The sequence below is a fragment of the Echinops telfairi genome, unplaced genomic scaffold, assembly GCF_000313985.2.
Source record: "Echinops telfairi isolate 266 unplaced genomic scaffold, ASM31398v2 ScPeMD7_7468;HRSCAF=8506_0, whole genome shotgun sequence".
In the NCBI taxonomy this organism is placed as follows: Eukaryota; Metazoa; Chordata; class Mammalia; order Afrosoricida; family Tenrecidae; genus Echinops; species Echinops telfairi.
The window spans coordinates 38,115,848-38,135,082 of NW_022111369.1; the positions used below are offsets into that span (position 1 = coordinate 38,115,848).

Genomic DNA, 19,235 nt, shown 5'->3' on the forward strand with positions numbered 1-19,235 from the left:
TACATCTAAATTGAAATCTGTATTAGTTTGCATTTGTATTTAAAGGAATTTATTGCAGTATTAACTCTCAACTCACTGCTATCAAGTCGGTGCTGACTCATTGTGAGCCCCTGTGAGTTTTCCAAACTGTTACTGTTTACAGTAGAAAGCCCAGTCTTTAAACTGGTGTTTTTGAACTGCTGACCATGTGGATCACAGCCCAGCATGTACCTACTACAAAAGCAGGGCTCCATTAGTCAGTATTAACTAGACTAATATAATCCACTGTAGTCAAGTTGATCATGTCTCATTCATGCCCTATAGGGCAGAGTAGAACCCCATAGGTCTTTCCAAAGCTATAAATCTACATGGAAGCAGACTTTCACCTATAGAGCAGTTGGTACATTCAAACCACCCTCCTTTTGGTTAATAATCCAAATGCTTAACCCACAAATTATTGATGAACTATAGAGAACAAAACCGACACCCATTCAATAATTTCTGCATGGATAGTTCAGTGACAACGCTTAGTACATCTAGTTCCTGGAGTACGAATGAGATCCATACCTTACTGAGAATTTGTAGGTCAGTCAGAACAGGTGCATACGGTCCTTAGTTAGCCTTGGTGGTGCAGTAGTTATGCAGTGGGCTGTGACCCACATGGCTGGCAGTTTAAAACCACCAGCAGCTCTGAGGGAGAAAGACTGGGCTTTCTGCTCTGATAAAGTTACATTCTCAGAAACCCACAAGGAGTGTCGCTCTGGAGGGGGGTCTCTGTGAGTCGGCATTGACTCAATAGCAGTGAGTTTGGTTTTGGTAGTGCGAGGCAAAGGAGCCCTGGGGGTGCAGTGGCTTGAGCTTTGGGCTGCTAATGAAAAGGGTGATGGTTTAGTGCAAGAAAAAGCTCAAAGCCTTTTCAGCGATTTTCAAGTTGCTCACACATACACCCGGTGTTGCCTTCTTTCCGTGCCATTCATTTTGCAAGCCTTGTTTTCTAATGCGTGTAGTTCTTTGCCCCTTGAGGACAGGGAAGCCAGAGGCCCCTTCCTGTCTGCCACAGCACTCAGTCTGGTGTCTTACGCACTGTTCCTCTCTCATCCCTGCTTCTGTAAGGACTCTGGGTTACTACAGGGCTGGCCAAGGCCTGGTGGGATGACACAGTAGAGACAATAAAGATTGGGGGGGGGCATTATAACTTGCAAAGCCACCATATGGAATGTCAGGTGGATAGAAAACTAATGATTGTAGCGCGATAATCAGGAATGACCTTTGTTTTGTTATTTTAATATAAAACCATGGGAGGCATATAGTTCCCTATGAAAGCGGTTGCACGCTTCCTTATTGAACATGTATTATAAGTAACTAGCAGTTTTCTCAAACAAAACAACAAAAACCCAAAGGCTGTTTTCCTATTTCAAAATCTATCTAAAAGCAAGCTCAGAAACACAAGAAAGGTGAAACCAGCGTTCTCACTGCTAGCCAGTCGATTCCAGCTCATTCTCCCCATAGGACAGGGGAGAACTACCCCTGGAGTTTCCGAAACGGTAGCTCCTTATGGGCTAAGAAAGCCCCATCTTTCTCCCGAGGAGCTACTGATTTTGGTCCGCAGCCGAATGCATCACCACTCCGCCACCAGGGCGCCTCACATCAGGCCAGGCACTTTAATCCTGGTTCGAATATTCTACATTCTCCCTGACATGATCTTCTTTATTCCACAGGTCCAGCCTCTTGGGCAGAGTTTAACATATGGGATGCCGCCTGCTGCTGCTGCTGCTGCATCACGCAGATCCTTAAGGGGCTGGCCTTTTCTCTGGCCTGGAGGACCAAGAAACTCCAGAGCGCCCCGCCATCGTGGGTGTGCGCTGACAGCAAAGAAAGCAGGCTCCCTCCAGAGCAGATGGGGGACTTCTGCCCCTCAGCTGACAGATTGACTCCGATTTTGTGAGACTGAAATGTTCACTGAAGACGCTCAGGGGAGCATCCTCTACCGCATCCAGCTCAGCACATGATTCATCTCCCGGAATTTCCATGTGAATCACAGCTCTGCACCTGGATGGAGTGTGTGTGCGTGTGTGTGTGTGTGTGTGTGTGTGTGTGTGTGTGTGTGTGTGTGTGTGCGTGTGCGCGTGTTTTAATTTGATTCAACATTTGCTGCTAATGGGACTTGTCCGGCTGAGCGCTGGCCCTGAGGAAGCCCACATTGCATTGTTAACTTAACGGAAAAAGGAGAGGAGGGGGAGGGAACCAACTGGCTCACTGGGAGCCTCAAACTCAGCTCCCTCGGAGTTGCGGGAAGGGAAGGCTGGCATTGCTCCCCCGTCGCGTGCGCTGTATTGGGGGTTCCTCTCCCACCTCGTCCTCGGGGCGTTGAGTTGGCTGCTGGCTGGCAAACTCATTTTCACCCGTGTAAGTTATTTAATATAATAATGAAGCTCAACACTGTGGAAGGAGGATAGCCACGAGGGGGGAAAAAGACAAAACAGAATAAACAGCAGAGTTTGTCTTTGGACCACTTCCTGTTCCAGAAGGAGTTTTTGTTCTCTTTGCCCTCTGAGTTATTCACGACAGACCACTGTACTCCCGGATGTGTTTGTCAGTCGTTTGTTGTTAGTGTCCCTTAACACCGTTTTTGTTGTCGTTCTCTCTTGTAGATTTCAATTATATGACATGTAGGGTCTTGGAAACTAGAACTCACAGCAGAATTACCAGCTCAGTTTGTTTGTTCTTCTTAAGACTGACTTTGTTTCATTGCTTTTTGGAGCCTGTTGTTGACTAAACCTGTGAAAAGAATAAAATGGAAATCCCCCCGCCCCACCCCAGCCGTAAACAAAACAAACGAAAAACACCTTGCAGCTCACTGATTGCGCTGATAGTGAAGTCGCTCACATCGTTAGCCGTGGAACTGCGTCTGTCGCTGCTCGGCCCCCGTAGCCATGACGTGTATTGACTAGGAGAACCCGTAGAGTAGTCATTTGCGCTAATGGAAAAACACAAAGCCACCTCAACAGCGTGTTCAGGCAGGTGTATTCGAGAATTTAATGACCTCGTTTCCAAAATACAAGCATGTATGTATGCTGCACGCCATCTCAGCAGACCTACAATTTGTCTCTAAATTGTCCCTTTGCAACCATCAATATATTTTACACTCTGCGGCCCGAAGTTGTGTGTCTTTCTTTATTATAGACGGGATTGAGGCGGGAGGGCACTCAACACATGAGGAAGTGACTATGTGTGTCTGTCTGCCCTAGAAGGTGTATGTGCGTTTGTATTTGTTTAAATGCCTGCTTGGAAGCATTGAAAGAATGTACTAACCAGATAGTTTCGCTATTACGGTAGATTCATGCACTGTTAACTCCGTGCAGTATGCAGAGAGGCATTGGAGGTTAAAGGCATTTGTCCCAGGCCACAGGATTAGTAAGAGGCACGCAAGCGTGTCCTGGGCCTTCTCATTCCAGAGTTCCTTCTTCAGCTCACACTACTACTGATTCTCAAGCTTCAAGATGCTGGCAAGTAGCTAGGGGCTTCGGTGGATGCAGGTCTTGAGCTCAGGTGGGCCACAGGTAGGGTGGGTCCTTGGAACCCACTTGGGGCAACAAGACAGACACTTGCACTGCCTTTTCCTGACCGCACTGACCCTTCACTCCAAAAGCTGCAACAGATGCAATGTTTATCCATCCACTACCTGCCTGCAGGTCTGGAACACTGGGCTGCCTGTCAGATCCAGCCTGATGCATGGTGAAGGTCCTTGAGCCAACAGTGGTGGGGAAAAATGCAAAGGAGATTTCATAATGCATGAACGTAATTTGGGATTAAAGAGTCGGTATCCATAAATAAAGTGTTGGGGGACAGCTCTGCTCATGTCTTTCGACAGGTTTCTGCTATGATGATACAATAGAGTAGTTGCATGAAAACCATCTGGCCTGTAAAGCCTCAGTATTGCCGGTCAGTCCCTTTCTAAAGAGCTAACCTGTGACCTCAGTGGTTATTTTGAGCATTACAATGATTTTCTCCAAAAATGCTTTAAGGTCTCTGTGATAACATTTAAACCCAAAACTCAAACTTACTGCTGTAGAGTTAATTCTGTGGTCCCATATAGGATTCCCAAGGCTGCACGCCATTAAAAAAAACTTTGTTGAAGCAGACAGCATCATTTTTCTTCCATGCAGTGTCTGGTGGGTTTGAACTGCTAATCTTGTGAGCAGTTCAGCACCTAAACCCATTATGCCACCATTTGATTAACCTAAATATGACTTCTACAAACAAATTTGCTAGTGTAGTACTTGGCTTAGGAGCCCTGGCAGGGTCAGCAGTTTGAAACTACGAGCCTCTGTGGAAGAAAGACTGGGCTTCCTACTCTGCATAAAAAGTTAGCCTTGGAAACTCACATGAGCTGGCATGGGCTTTCTTTGTTTGTTTGTTTTAGAGTATTTGGCCTAAAACTTGTGTGTTAGTTCAGGTAGACTAGAGAAACAAATCCAGGGAGGCTCATATGTGTATAAGAAAGAGCTTTATATACAGAGTAATTGTACATTAAGAAAACAGCCTAACCCAATCCAGATCAAGTCCATCAGTCAGATATTAGCCCACATGTCCAATGCCAATCTATAAAGTCCTCTTCAGACTCATGAAACAAATGCAATGATGCGGAATGCAGGAAGGTCACAGGCCAGTGGGTGGGAAGTCTTGTGGATTGTATTAGTCTAGGTACTGTAGAGAAATAAATCCACAGCAACTCATGTATAAGAGAGTTTTATGTAAAGAAAGTGTGCATCACGAAAAGATCCCAACCCAATGCTTCACAAGTCCAACATTAACCTGTTAACCCCACACCAGTCCACAAAGTCCTCCACCTCACAAAACAGAGGCAATGATGCCGACTGCAGGAGGAAAGTGAGTCAGTGAACGAATAAGCATTTCAGCACTAGCAGGGGTCTCCACATGGCTGCTCCAGCACCCAGGGCTGTATCGGGATAGCTCCATGTGGCTTCTCCTTGGGGATGTCTTGTAGGAAGTAAATCTTGCAAGCCGAAGCAGGGAACTGCTAAGGCAGCTGCACCCTGGTGCGACCATAACGAAGCAAGAAACCGGACAACTAGAAAGGTGAGGCTCACCACCCATTTATCCCTCCGCCTTTTAATTAGCCCCACATGTGATTATCGGCCAGGTTGGCACAATTAACGAACTCATGGATCTAGTGGCAGTGGAAGCATCTCAGTGCTGGCAGGGGTCTCCATGTAGCTTCTCCAGATCAGGGCACTAGTGTAGTTCCATGTATCTTGTCAGTTCCATGTATCTTCTCCCAGGGAGTGAGAAGAGTGTCTCCCGTCTCTAAGGAGGAATACAGGAGTTCCCAGAGTCCTCAGGAGAAGTCCATATTCACACAGAGGCCTCATTGGCTATGACCTGATTGATGGGCTAGGCTGCACCCCTTCACTCTTAATCCTCTCAAATTGACAAACGATTATATAACTACTTGTGACTGTATGAATATTTACAAACAATTTTCATAGTTACTACTCCAAGAAAAACTCTGATTATGCTCAGATCAGCCAGGGGGTTGATCCATGTGTTAGCTAGTCAGAAACCGGCAAGGGGAGAAGATGTGGTAAGGGAAAGGAAACTGACAGGAATCTTAAACACAGAAGAGTGGGAGACAGGCTTCCTCACACACCTCCAGCACAAAGGAAGGTCAAGGGCAGAACAGAAACCATTTCCTTATCAGTGGAAGAGACCAGGATATTGGAGATCATGAAATGACCAGGGGAAGGAAGACAGGATATGCACACAACCTCCGTAATTATTGACTAGACTGTTGAGTTTGGGGTCTGAGACAAGAGCACAGCATGAAGTCTGGGGTACTGGGTGATAAGGTGCCAGAATCTGCATCCGTGAAAGAGGAGGGACACTATAGAGGAACAGCCAATAGCAGACCTGCCAGAAAGCCAGCCTTTAGGGGAAAACCCACCATTAGCCGATATACGGTCCAGCATTACATTTTCCCTTTTAGACTAGCAATGGAGCCCTGGTGGCATAGTGGTTATGCATTGGGTTTTGATTTGATTGTTTGGCAGTTTCAAACCACCAGGACCTCCCAGGGAGAACGATTAGGCTTTCTATTCTAGTAACCAGTTACTGACTTGAAAACCCACAGGGGGTCACTATGAGTCAGTGTTGACATGATGGCAGTCAACAAATGGCTCTTTTTTGAAAGGGCCCTTTGGACTTGTTTTCCAAAGCATCTACCTTCAATAAGCTCACTCTTTCTGTTCAAACCTTTTGCATGACTCATCTAAAGTTTGTCCCTCACTTGAAATCTTTCTTAGGACCAGGACAAGAACCCAGGAATGGAGCAGCTTGAAGCTCATCATCTATGGAATCATTTAATGTTCTCTTTTGAAGGCCATGTGTATTTGAGCTACCTGGTGAGCCTAGAGATGCATTTCAATGGCTGGGGTGGGAGTCTGGGTAAATACAAGTGTAAACAGCACCATGATTTGGGCTGTGTTTTGTCCAGGCATGCCAGGCATTCCAAAGCAGCTAGCTCCCAGTTGGGGCCTGCAAGGTCTTTGTCCCTATCAGGAGAGTACACATTTCACTGCTTGAATATGCTACCCCCTGTTTGGGAGAACAGCCTTGCATTTGCCCAGGGGGTAGCCTGCCTTGCATATAGCAAGGACAACATAATTGGAAGCCGGTTGTTTGGTCTTTGCCTTTGAAGATTTTCAGCATGGTTGTTCCAGTGTCATTGAGTTGGCCCCCAGCGCCTGGCACCCCCAAAATGTTTCCCAGTTCTGTACTATCAATATCAAGATTGCTGTACTCCAGTCTGTCGTTGTAGCAACTGTAAATTTTGAGTGCCTTCTAACCAGGGGGCTACTCCTCCTGTAATACATAGTGTTATCCTTGGCTAAGGCCTGTCGACTGCCAGGCCTTTCTTCCTAATCCACTGGTGTCTGAAGAGTCAGCTGGAACCCGCCCTCTGTGGTGAGTGCTGGTATTTGAAATTCTAGTGTCATAGCTTCCAGCATGACATTTCTACCTTACCTGGCTCTGGCTCTGCCACCCATTTTTTCCAGCATACTTTTTTTTATCTAGCTGGTACCCACAATCTCCTGGGTTTGGAATCTCAGGAAAACATAGTCCACCATTAGATGAATTGCTCAACCTGCATAGAATGCTGGTCTGTAAATTGTTAGCATCGCCTACTTTCCACTTGCGTACAGGTTTTGGGCTTACCCTGCGATCTCTCTCTCTCTCTCTCTCTACCTCTCTCTCTCTTGCCATCAAGTCAATGCTGACTCACAACAACCCTTATAGGCCAGGGGACAGGGTAGAACTGCCAGTGTGTTACCTACTGTCATCAAATCTGTTCCAACTCATAGGTACCCAATAAAGCAGAGTAGAAACCCCCCTTTGGGCTTCTGAGGCTGTAAATCTTTATGGAAGTAGACCGTTTGATTTTTCTCACACCTAGCAACGAGTGGAGATAAACTACTGATCTCGCAGTGAGCAGTTCAATGGGTGACACAGACAGTGCCTGCCTCCTTTGCAAACCTGCCTTACTCTTCCGATGGAGAATGCTGGGCAGGAATAGAAAAGAGGGGGGAAGTAGTTATTTTTGTTGGAAGTAAGGACACAATGAATTCCCATATTGGTTTCTGGGGGGAAATGGGGAAGTTGATGGCTGGGCCTTTCTTCCAAGTCCTTCTTAGTTTGGTATTCTGGGGGCGATTCTACTAGCATTACCCTTTAGAAGTGCTCAGTGAGAGAAGAGTCTTCTTGTGGATTTTTAGAGATTCAAAAGAAATTTAACACTCTGCAAAGTTCACGTTGATTTTTTTTTTTCTGGGCTTGAATTATTGGAAAGGTACCTTGATTCTTTGTGTCATATAATCAGAATATTTGACTCTACAAAGGTCATGAAGATTTGAGGTTTATTATCCAAGCCCTACAGTAAAGATCTTTTGCTCAAAATTAGCAAACATGACTTATTCCAGGCAAAGTAGACCACTTGGCCTACACTATACTTAAGACTCAAATCTCAATTATTAATTAAATGACTTTCCCAGGTAGTCGAGTTGCTTTTTAGTGCTGTTAAAAATCATCAACACTCAGAGGAAATTTGAACCTAAGGTTTCAACTGAGCAGTCATTCTCTGTGCTGATAGGTACACACTGTGGTGAGTCCAGTAAAAGCAAATGATTTGAAGCAACTAAGTACAACCTGATTTATAATGGGAAGGAACAAAGCCTCTGTGGTCAAGTCAATGTCAACGCCTAGCAACCCTCTGAAGGGTTTCTGAGGTTGTAAAGCTTTATGGGAGCAGACAGCATCATGGGAGACCTCGCTGTCAGTAGCCCAACACTTACCCGACAGGGCAAACAGGACTCCTTTATAGAAAAGAGAACGGAGAAATAGAGAAGGTTAACTACTGGCTAATTTTAAAATGATTTATTGAATTCTATCCTTCCTCTTATCTTGATTAAATGCTATCAGGTCACAAGATGGTCTCTGGCCTGCCACCTAGCTGTGCCTTTTGGAATTCAAATTCAGCAAGCCAAGCTTGGAAGAGGGCAGGATTTGCAATTTGGCATGAGAGGAAAAACTCTGGGAGGATTAATTCTGTTCAAGAATTTGGTTTCATGAGTAATGAAACCCCACCCCCCTAATGAAAAGAAGGTACCTGCTATCAGTCTCTTCAGGAGGACTAGCAGCCTTGAGTAGGCTTAAATTGCACAAAGCTGAAACCTTGTTTCTCTAATATTCTCTCAGCTAAGAGAATGACCATCCAAAAATGTGTCAGCCCATTGCGGACAGTGTAAGTCCTAGAATATTGTTAGCTATCAAGATCAACACGGTCGGGTAAGCGTTGGACTGTGAAGTCCAAGGTCGGTGACTGAAATCCACCCCTCTGTGGGAGGAAGGTGAGATTATTGGCTCCCACACAGATTTACACCTCCTAAACACCATATAGGGGGCTCTCTGAGTTGGAATCGACTCGATGACAGTGAGTTTGAGGGTAAGCAAATTAAGTGCTGTTTAATCAATTCTGACTCATAGTGACCCTATAAGACAGAGTAGAACTCCATGAGGTTTCAGAGACTGTAAATCTTTACAGGTGAGCTTGAGACTAGCCATCTAACACGTAACTTAGTACAACACCTGTGCTCCTCTGAAATAGTGAAAAACGCCATTAAATGCAAGACTTATATAAACGTGCACATAGTGCAACGTTCTATGATTCCGATGGAGTGGCTTGTAAAGAACAGCGGAAGAAAGGAAAGAGGAAAAAAGACAACTATTTCTTAAATGACAGGAGGAAAATGATGCATTCCTTGTGATTGCCAAACGTGTGGGGTTTCTCCCATGAAACACTTCGACCCAGTCCTCTATGGTGAGCCGATGTCAGAATTAACTCCTTGGCAGTGAGTTTGAGTTATGGCCAAAGCATATGCATTTGGAAAAGGAGTACACACTTCAGCGAGTCTATTCATAGCACGGTTCCCGTTGTTGTTGTTAGGCGCCATCTAGTCACGTCTGACTCACAGCGATGCCGTGGACCACAGAACACGCCTGGTCTCCCGATTGTCCCTGTGCTTGTCCCTTGTGCAGCCACGGTGCCCATCTATCTTGAGGAGAGCCTTCTGCTTCTGCACTGCCCCTCGGCTGCACCAAGCTTCATCTGGTCCAGGGACTGGTCTCTCCTGACAACAGGTCCAAAGTATGTAAGATGAAATCTCGCCTCTAAGGAGCACTCTGGCCATACTTTTCCAAGACAAACTTATTTGTCCTGTTGACAGTCCATGGTACTTGTACTAGTCTTTGCCAGCACCACAATTCAAACTCATTGATTATTCTTCTGTCTTCCATATTCAATGTCCAACGTTCACATGCATATGAGGTGATTGAAAATGCCATGAGTTAGGTCAGGAACACCTTAGTTCTCAAAGTAACATCCTTGCTTGTCAGTACTCTAAAGAGGTCTTCTGCAGCAGATGTAGCCAATGCAAGACATCTTTTGACCTCTTCACTGCTGCTTCCATGAGCGCTGATTGTGGATCCAAGCAAGGGGAAACTTGACAACCTCAATTTATTCTCCATTTATCATGATGGTACCTGTTGGTCCAGTTGTGAGGATTTTGGACTTCCTTAAATTGAGCTGTAGTCCATACTGAAGGGGGTAATCCTTGGTCATCACCAACAAGTGCTTCAAGTTCTCCTCACTCTCAGCAAGCAATGTTGTATTATCTGCCTATTGCAGGTTGTTAATAAACTTTCCTCTACTCGTGATCCCTCATTCTTCTTCATAAAATACAGGTTCTCTGATGGTTGAATATGTATGGTGAGAGGATGCATCCCTGTCATACATCTTTCCTGCTTTTAAACCACACAGTGTCCCCTTGTTCTGTTCGTACTACCGTTTCTTGACCCAAGGTCAGATTCCATATGAGCAAAATGAAGTGTTTTGGAATTCCCATTCTTCTCAAGGCTATCCAAAGTATATTCTGATCTTCTCAAAGCGATCCATAGTATGTTATGATCCACAGAGTTGAGTGCCTTTGCATCAATAATATAACACAAGTAAGCATCTTTTCTCCTGCAGCATTCAACATTTTGCCTATAGAATCTGTCAATATTGCAAGTAGATGCTTGAATTTTTTCTTGAGATTTTTCACTTTAAGATGTGCTGACCATATTCTTCCATTCTTCCATCAAATGCCTATGCCAAACGAAAATTAGCTGACCATGCCACAAATAATGGGCCGTAAAAGAAATCAGGCACACATTAGAAGACTATGAGGAAGACCATACAGTGAAAAAGGCCCAAAGTTTGGGCATGTGTGAATTAAAGCCACCTGGACATGCACATTAGAAGCCAGCAACACTATGCTACACATGGTGGGGGTGGGGGGTATACCAAAAATACCTCAAAACACCGGGAAAAAAGCTCTACTGGGCAGAGCTTTCATAGTATGAATTTTTCCCACTAGGTGAGCATCTATCAACTTGCTGAGTTAGTGCATCCAGTGGTGTTGCCTGGGAAGGTTCTTTTTTGTCACAGTGAGTTTTTTCATAAAACCAGTTTCACTTGAACCTTGTTTCTTTTGAACCTTGTTTTTGTGATGGCCAATTTAAGAGAAAAGCACGCAGCTGTGAAATTCCATTTCATGTTCAGAAAAAATGCTGCAGAAACTGTTGTGATGTTGAACACAGATTACAAGGACAGCGCTATGGGAAAGACTCAAGTGTATGGGTGGTTTTCTCATTTCAAAAAAGGTGAAATGTTGATTGATGTTCAAAAAGGGTGAAATGTCAATTGATGACAAACCTCATTCTGGACATCTGTCAACTTTCTGAATGGATGAAAATGTCGACTCGTAGTACATTTGGAGTTCGTTCCACCAGGTCAGGCTGCTTATCAAGCTTTCTATTTAGAGGTTCTGAAAAGATTGCATAACAGTGTACAACAAAGGAGGCCTGATTTGTGGCAGACAGGGGACTGGTTTTGCCACCAGGACAATGCACCTGCTCACGCAGCCGTCTGAGTGCACCTGTTTTGGGCAAGAAACAGCATGCCTCTCTTGCCCCATGCGCCTTGCTCACCTGACCTCTCTCTGGGTGACTTCTGTTTGTTTCCAAGAATGAAGAGGGATATGAAAGGACAGCGTTTTGACCACATAGAAGAGGTGAAGAAAAGAAGGAGGTGTGTCAGCCATCCAAACAGATGCGTTTGAAAAATGTTTCCAAGAATGGAATTGCAGATTTGAAAATGTATTAACTATTAATGTATCAAGTGTAATGGAGAGTACTTTGAAGTTGATAAGGTTGTTTTGTAAAAAAAATTAAATATATAGCTTTGAAAAACTATTCCAGAATTTTTGAGTCTCCCCTTGTATGCTTAAATTCACCCACCAAAAAGCTGCCCAAACTCTCAACTGTGATGCCCAACTGAGAGGCAGCAAGGGTGGGCGTGGGGGCCGGTGGGCTGGGGTAAAAGCAGAAGCCAGGCCCTGCACCCTCTCTTTCCATTCCACCACCCTACCTTCCAGCACTTTCCATGTGCTTTTTTGCGCTCCCTGGAAGCAGCCCAGTCTTGGTCACAGGCTCTCACTCAGCCCTACACTCTTTCCAGAGAGAGTGTGCAGTCCCTGAGACTGTACTATCCAAACTTCCTTTTCACTCAAATAAGTTACTTGGACTTACAAAAGGGCTTCCGCCACTTGAATTCTTTCAGCGCAGAAAAGCAAGAACCAGGAGAAATCACCCCAAATCCTACAAATACTCTAGATTACAAGTTCAATCAAGTGGTGGAGTCCTATCCCCATAGAGATAAGTAAAGAAAATTCAAGTCACAGAGGAGATTTTAAAAATTAGTATTATTAATTTGATGGTTGGCAATCTCCCTTGTTTATTAAGGAACACCAGTGATCATATTAAGAAATTGATAATTAATAATTATCTCACTCCCTCCATGGAGTTAATTCTGACTAGCACCGCCCCGCCTTCCCCCCCGCCCCCTGCCCGCCCCCCTGTGGGTTTATGAGACTAACTTTTTAAAGGAGTAGAAAATGTCATCATTGTCTGGTCCACTTATTTTGTAATAGATGCCTGCTGACCTTTCAAAAAAAGAAAAATGTCGTCTTTCTCCAGTGGAGCAGCTGGTGGCTTTGAACTGCTTATTAGAAGCCCAGTGTGTAACCACTTCTCTACCAGGGTTTTAAAATAATTATGTAAAAGAAACAATATATATTTTCTTATATCTATTTATATAAAATATGTACTTATATAAACATTCTATAATTATAAAAGAAAAATGGAAAAAACCCGTTGGGACTGATGTTTAGCGTGGCGGAGGTCTGAAATATGCCGAGTACGAGCCTTGGACTGGATCGTGAGAACTAAGGGCTAGACCACCCCTTTCAGGACTGCAGGCTCTTGGGGAAAGTGGGCCTACCATTTGGAGCTCAGGTTTCCTCGGCTGCACATAACAGAGCTGTCCTCGCTGGTGCGGAGTGGCCCTGCCAGGCCTATCCGGCTGTGGTTTGGGAAAGCACCTGCTCACTTTGCTAGATTTGTGTTGTTGTTGCAGGGGTTCTGACTCAAAATGACTGAATGCACAACAGAACCAGCTCTGCCTGGGCCCACACCATCCTCCTAACCATGGCTGTGTGTTAAGTTCTTTAAGCTACAGTCACTGTTTTCGTTCACTTCATAGTCGATCTTTCCCCCGTTCCTCTACTCTACCAAATGTCATGTCCTTTCTCCAAGACAGGTCCTTCCGGATAACTTATCCAAAATATGTGAGATAACATGTGTGTCCAAAGTATGTGCTCTGTAAGTGAGATAACATGTGTGTCCAAAGTATGTCTTCCGTGTGTGAGATAGCATATATGTCCAAAGTATGTCTTCCGTGATTGTGAAAAGCATTCTGCCTATACTTCTCCTAAGACAGATCTATAACAGGGTGGAGGCTTGTCCTGCTAGGAAGAAAGAATTCAGGTGAGGGAGATTCAGAGCAGTGTCAGAGAATAAGTTTACTGAAGGGAATACTTTGGAAAAGAAGTCCAAAGGGCCCTTAATTAGTCTAAAACTCATTGCCATTGAGTCAATACTGACTCATAGTGACCCCCTGGTGTGTTTCTAAGACTGTAACTGTTTACAAGAGTAGAGAGCATCCCACTCCCCCCACCACCAGTGCTGATGGTTTCAAACTGCTGACCATGTGGACCTCCCACCACAGGCTGGTTTTCTGGAAAGTCTTCTGCTATTGACTGGTCCTCTATAGGACCATTACTCTTTGCAGGTATGTGTATCCCAGCTCCCCAGCACCCAGCACCCCAGACTCCATGCTGTGCTCTTGGTTCAGGCCCCAGACTCAATTCTATTCAGTCACTGTGAACATCCTGTCTTTCTTCCTCTGGTCATTTCATGGTCTCTAATATCTCTGGGTCTCTTCCATTGATGGGGAAATGTCCTTTATTCTGCCCTTCACTTTCCTCTGGGTGGGGAGGTCAGTGCAGTAATGTGTCTCCTCCTCTCCTTTGGGTCAAGATTTCTCTCACCCTCACCTCTTCTCCACTTGCCAGGCTCTGACTAGCTTCATTTTGGTATGTTCAGTTTTCTTCACCAGCACCATAATTCAAAAGCATCACTTCTTATTCATTGTCCAGCTTTTCGCATTGGGATGAGGCGACTGGCCTGGGCTGGTAAACCCCTCTTCTAAGTGACGCCTTTGTTCTTTGACCCCTTTGAGTTCTTTTGCAGCAGATTTGTCCAATTCGATGCATTGTTTAAATTTTGACTGTTGGTAGATGGCAAAGCTAAGCGAAATGAAATCCTTGACAATTTCAATATTTTCTCCATTTAGTGTAATGTTGCCTCTTAGTCCAGTTGCAAGGATTTTTTTAAATGTTTGTGTATAATCCACACTGAAGGGTATAGTTTTGATCTCTATCAGTAAGAGATTCAAGGGTTTCAAGGGCTCTTGACTTCCAGTAAGCACTGTTGTGTAATTTGCATATGGGAAGTTGTGAATGAGACTTCCTCCAATACTAATACTCTATTCTTCTCCAGGAGAAAGGAGCTTTTTAAGTCTCAAAAACCCACAGGGCCTGTTCTGCCCTGTCCTCTGAGTCAGAATCAACCCTGAGGCAAGGAGTCCATTACTCTTCACTAGGAACCCGGTGGCAGAGTGGGTCACATGTGAGGGTGCTAACAATACTTTTAGCACTTAGAGCCCGCCAGCTGCTCCAGGGGAGAGACATGACATTCTCTGATCCACTTTAGATTTTGTTGTGGTGCTGGTGAAAAATACTGAAAGTACTGTGGACTCTCCAAAGGACAAACCAATCTGTCTTGAAAGAAGTACTGCCTACGTGCTCCCGAAAGGCAAGGACGACGAAACTTTGCCTTACGTATTTTGGACATGTTGTCAGGAGGGACCAATCCCCAGGTAAAGACAGCATGCTTGGTCAGTAAAGGGGCAGGGAAGAAGAAGAAAGCGGTCTACAAGATGGAGCGACCCATACCTACAACTATGGGCCCAAGCATAGGAACCATTATGAGGTTGGCACGGGAGCAGGAAGTGTTTTGTTCTGTTACGCATAGCATCACTATGAGTTGAAACTGACTCAGTGGCACCTAGCAACAACAACAACAACAGCAAAGACTTACAGCCTCAGAAACCCAAAGCAGCATTTCCCTGTCCCCCAGGGTCACTCTGAGTGGGAATTGACTACAGGGCAATTGGTTTGGGTTTTCCATTTTCTTCTTCACAAAGTCTAGCTTCTAGGATTATTACTCAGTATACTGATGGAGTAAGAACAGTGAAAGACACATGTCCTAATTGTGAATCAAGCAGTATCCCTTTGTTTGGTTCCAGGCACCGCCTGTGGGTCCATGTACCTGATGAATACAATGCCTGCATTCTTGCATCCCCGCCCTTCTCTCCCTTTCTTGTAGCTGTTTTTGTGGAGTGTTAAGAGGGCAAATCGCTACTTGATTGGTGACAACAGAGTGATAAACACTCAACTCACTCTTCCTGTCGGAGCCTCAGTTCTTTTTCTTTAAACAGTTATATCGGCGCATAGTTTACATCTCATACAGATCAATAGCTCAATCATTCAATCATATCAAGGAGAATTGTAAAATCCTTATAATATCAATTTTAGAGCACCTCCCCCATGGTTAAATTGCCTTTAAAATGAATTGTGCAATCACAGTCAGTTCTAGTACTCTCTTCCCCTTCCTACCATCATTTCCCAGTCCTGAAATCCCCCTTACCTCCCTATCACCCACTCCCCACCTCTGCATCCCCTATCAACCCCTGTATCAGTTATTATCACTATGAATCCACCCTTCCTGTGGGTCACAAACCCAACAGAAACAATACAAATCAAAATAAGGTGGTACAGATAAAATAAAAATAATATAAAGACCCCAATACAAATAATGAGTAAGAAAGAAAAGACCCTCATTGACATTCCAAAAGCCAGAGAAGAAATTTCTGTCATGGAACAAGTAAGAGATACTTTTACACTGAACCAACTGAGGTCTGGCCTATAGGGAGGTCATCCGGCCAAATATCAAGCTGGATTCAGCATATGCAAGATTACAGTGGTCTCTGCCTGCCTGCAAGGCTGTTCCAGACTCTTGCGTGTGGCTAGAGTGGACCTGCCAGTGACTCAGTCTGACCAGACACTCTGCAGATGGGTTTTGAGCTCCCACTGTCCTTCACAGCCTTTTACAAATTAGGTGTTCATAATTTTAGCTCTGATACTTTTCCAATCACCATATTTGAATTTTTTAATTGTCATCCTTGGATCACACGAGCTGGTGTGCTTCTTCCATGTGGACTTAGTGGACTCCTCATTTAGATGGCTGCTTGTTTGAATACAAGCCTTTGAGATCCCAGACACTATTCCAGTTGCTAGTTGGGTACCATCTGCTTTCTTCACCACACTTTGCTGCAGCACCCTTGTTTTCAGTGATCCTTTCCTGAAGGTGAGTATCCAGCAGGGTATGTTATCAGAACTAACTGTTCTTGAATTAGGACTAGAGTTAAGTAGGATCCCAGACTCCATTTGCTTGTCCATATGGTTTGCACACCTCAGGTTTACTTTGGCAGTTGGAATATGACAGAATCACAACCCTATAATATCAACTGGGTCCATAGCAGCCATAGCCAACCAGCAAGCAAGAAAACAGAACACACACACAAAAAGAAACACACACACACACACACACAGAAGCTACAACCAGGAAAGCAAAAACCCATATAAACAAAGAAGTATAGCATTGTCAATCATCCCCCTGGGGTACAAGTAGATTGTACTGTTACCATCATCAAATTTCCTAATGACCCAGCACCACAGACATTCTCAGTAAGAGGACACTATATGAGTACAGCTTTTCCTTGAGCCAAAACCCACGAGTCTGTGCTACACAGTTCCATCTCCCTTTGGATCGATTGGGCTCTGTTGACCTTAAGCATGGGGGTTGATACCAGTGGGGGACATCCTGGGCCAACACCTCCAAGTGTAGATCCCTGTTGAGCCTCGGGTCTTTAAAGTCCTGACTGATTGTTACCTAGCTCAGAAATCAGAAAATGCCCTTTGTGCAAATTGTTTGGTATATGATTTCAAAGGCAACAGATTAAGAAAACATCATTTCTGATGACTGTGAAATTTAGCTTTGTTGTGCAGGATGCCTCTTTGTCACAGCAGAGGTTGTAATTGTACTTGTTTTGTGGATAAAATCATATATCACGTGGTCATACCTCATCATTTGTAAATGAATCACTGTTTGCTTTGGAAGAAAAACAATCTGATAAGTGATCATCAGAATCAACTTCTGCATTTGTTCAACTTTTGTTTCCTGACTTTGAAAGATGACTAACTCTGAAAAGTTGTCCAGGCAAAAGTAACCTGCTGCCCTAAAAATATATTTTAGGGAAAATTGTACACTGAAAGAAACACCCAAAGGTGATGGTAATAATTCCATTTAAAAGAATTGATAACAGACTAGTCCTAAGGTAACAGAGTTTAAGAGATCCCAAATATCTAACTCTTCCAACATTCTATTTTGCTCCATATTCTCCCCACTCCTCCCTTAGGCATATTCCCTTATGCCCCTGAATTCTATGATTCACTACAACACTCCACAGAAACTCATGAAACTTTGAGGAAATGTGGGTGCTGCTCAGTCCCCAATAGGAAAGTCAGGCCCAAACCAGTTCAATGCAGGATCCACAGCCAGGAATCAAAATGTATAAAAGTCACAGTAGGTAACTTTTGCTTCTAGCAGACCAAATCAGAAAGTAGAGGTATGGCTTTCCAGGTGAGGTGAAATACAAGGAGGTACCTCCCCAAAATGCTAAAAAGCTCTGCTGGGCAGAGCTTACATAGCACACATTTCCCCCAGCCCTAGGCTAGCATCAAGCGACTCTCTGAGTTAGTTCACCCAGTGGCTGCACCTGGGAAGCTTCTCTCTAGTCACAGCGAATTTTTTCATAAAAGCAGGTTCACTGAAACCTCAATTTTGTGATGGTCAAAGAGAGCAGCACGTGGCTACGAAATTTGGTTTCCTGCTTGGGAAAAATACCGCAGACACTGCTGTGATGTTGAGCACCGTTTACAAGGACAGCACGATGGGGAAAACGCCAGTGTATGAATGACTTTCTCATTTCCAAAAAGGTGAAATATTGATCGATGTTCATCAACTCCCTGAATGGATGAAAGTGTCAACAAATTCGTGCACTTGTGCTTGAAGACCAACAACAGACCATTGAAGAGATGGGGAAGTTATCTGGACTTACTTGGAGCTCGGTTCCAGCACATTTTAATGGAAGATTTGGGAATGAGAAAAGTCGCTGCAAAAATTGTGCCTCAGGTTCTGACTGACCAGAAAAAAGATCTTCTTGTCATGCTTTGAAAGAACATCTCTGAAGAGACTTTTTTATTCTAACACCATTACTGGTGAAGAGACATGGTATTATTCTTATGACCTTGAAAACAAACACCAGTCAAGCTAGTGGAAGAGGAATTGTCACCTTGCCCCCAAAAGCTCATCAAGTAAAATCAAAGATCAAGACAATGCTCACTTGTTTTTTTGAAATGAGGGGGATAGTGCATTTGGAATTCGTTCCACCAGGTCAGACTATTAATCAAACTTTCTATTTAGAGGTTCTGAAAAGATTGCAGAACAATGTGCGACAATATAGGTTGCTTTGTAGCAGACAGGGGACTGGTTTTGCCACCACGACAAAGCACCCGCTCACATAGCCATCTCGGTGCCCCAGTTTTGGGCAAAAAACAACCTGTCTCTCTGGCTCCACACACCTGACTCACTTAAGCTCAGTCCATGCGACTTCTTTTTGTTCCTGCAAATGCAGAGGGACAAGAAAGGACAGTGATTTGACCACATAGAAGAAGTGAAGAAAAAAGAGGAGCTGTCAGCCATCCAAACAGATGAGTTTTAAAACTGTTTCCAAGAATGGAATCTCAGATTTGACAAATTTATTAAGTGTAATGAAGAGCACTTTGAAGGTGATAAGGTTGTTTTGCAAACAAATTTAAATACATAGCTTTCAAAAAATGTATTACCAGTTTGGGGGAGGAGGGGTGTCCCCTTGTATTAACATATGATCTAACATTGCTGAAGACAAATGGGTACATAAGCAACTGTGGTGAAGAAAGCTGATGGTGCTTGGCTATCAAAAGATATAGCATCTGGGGTCTTAAAGGCTTGAAGGTAAA

The 19,235-nt window shown here is 44.2% G+C and overlaps 1 protein-coding gene and 1 long non-coding RNA gene across 5 annotated transcripts in view; one reads left to right on the forward strand and one right to left on the reverse strand.

Annotated features, from left to right (window-relative positions):
* The window catches only part of RASGEF1B (RasGEF domain family member 1B), a 757,783-nt gene extending 754,645 nt beyond the window's left edge, over nucleotides 1-3,138 (forward strand). For all 4 annotated transcript variants that reach the window (XM_045284136.1, XM_045284137.1, XM_004703225.3 and 1 more), the window contains one exon: nucleotides 1,698-3,138. In XM_045284136.1, coding sequence (XP_045140071.1) covers nucleotides 1,698-1,722 — 25 coding nt within the window. In that variant the 3' untranslated portion in view covers nucleotides 1,723-3,138. The remainder of the gene's footprint in view (nucleotides 1-1,697) is intronic.
* Nucleotides 1-19,235, reverse strand: part of LOC123520985 — a 38,333-nt gene that overhangs the window by 6,696 nt on the left and 12,402 nt on the right. Inside the window, exon 2 of the long non-coding RNA XR_006679490.1 lies at nucleotides 2,826-2,956. This is a non-coding gene — a long non-coding RNA (uncharacterized LOC123520985). The remainder of the gene's footprint in view (nucleotides 1-2,825; nucleotides 2,957-19,235) is intronic.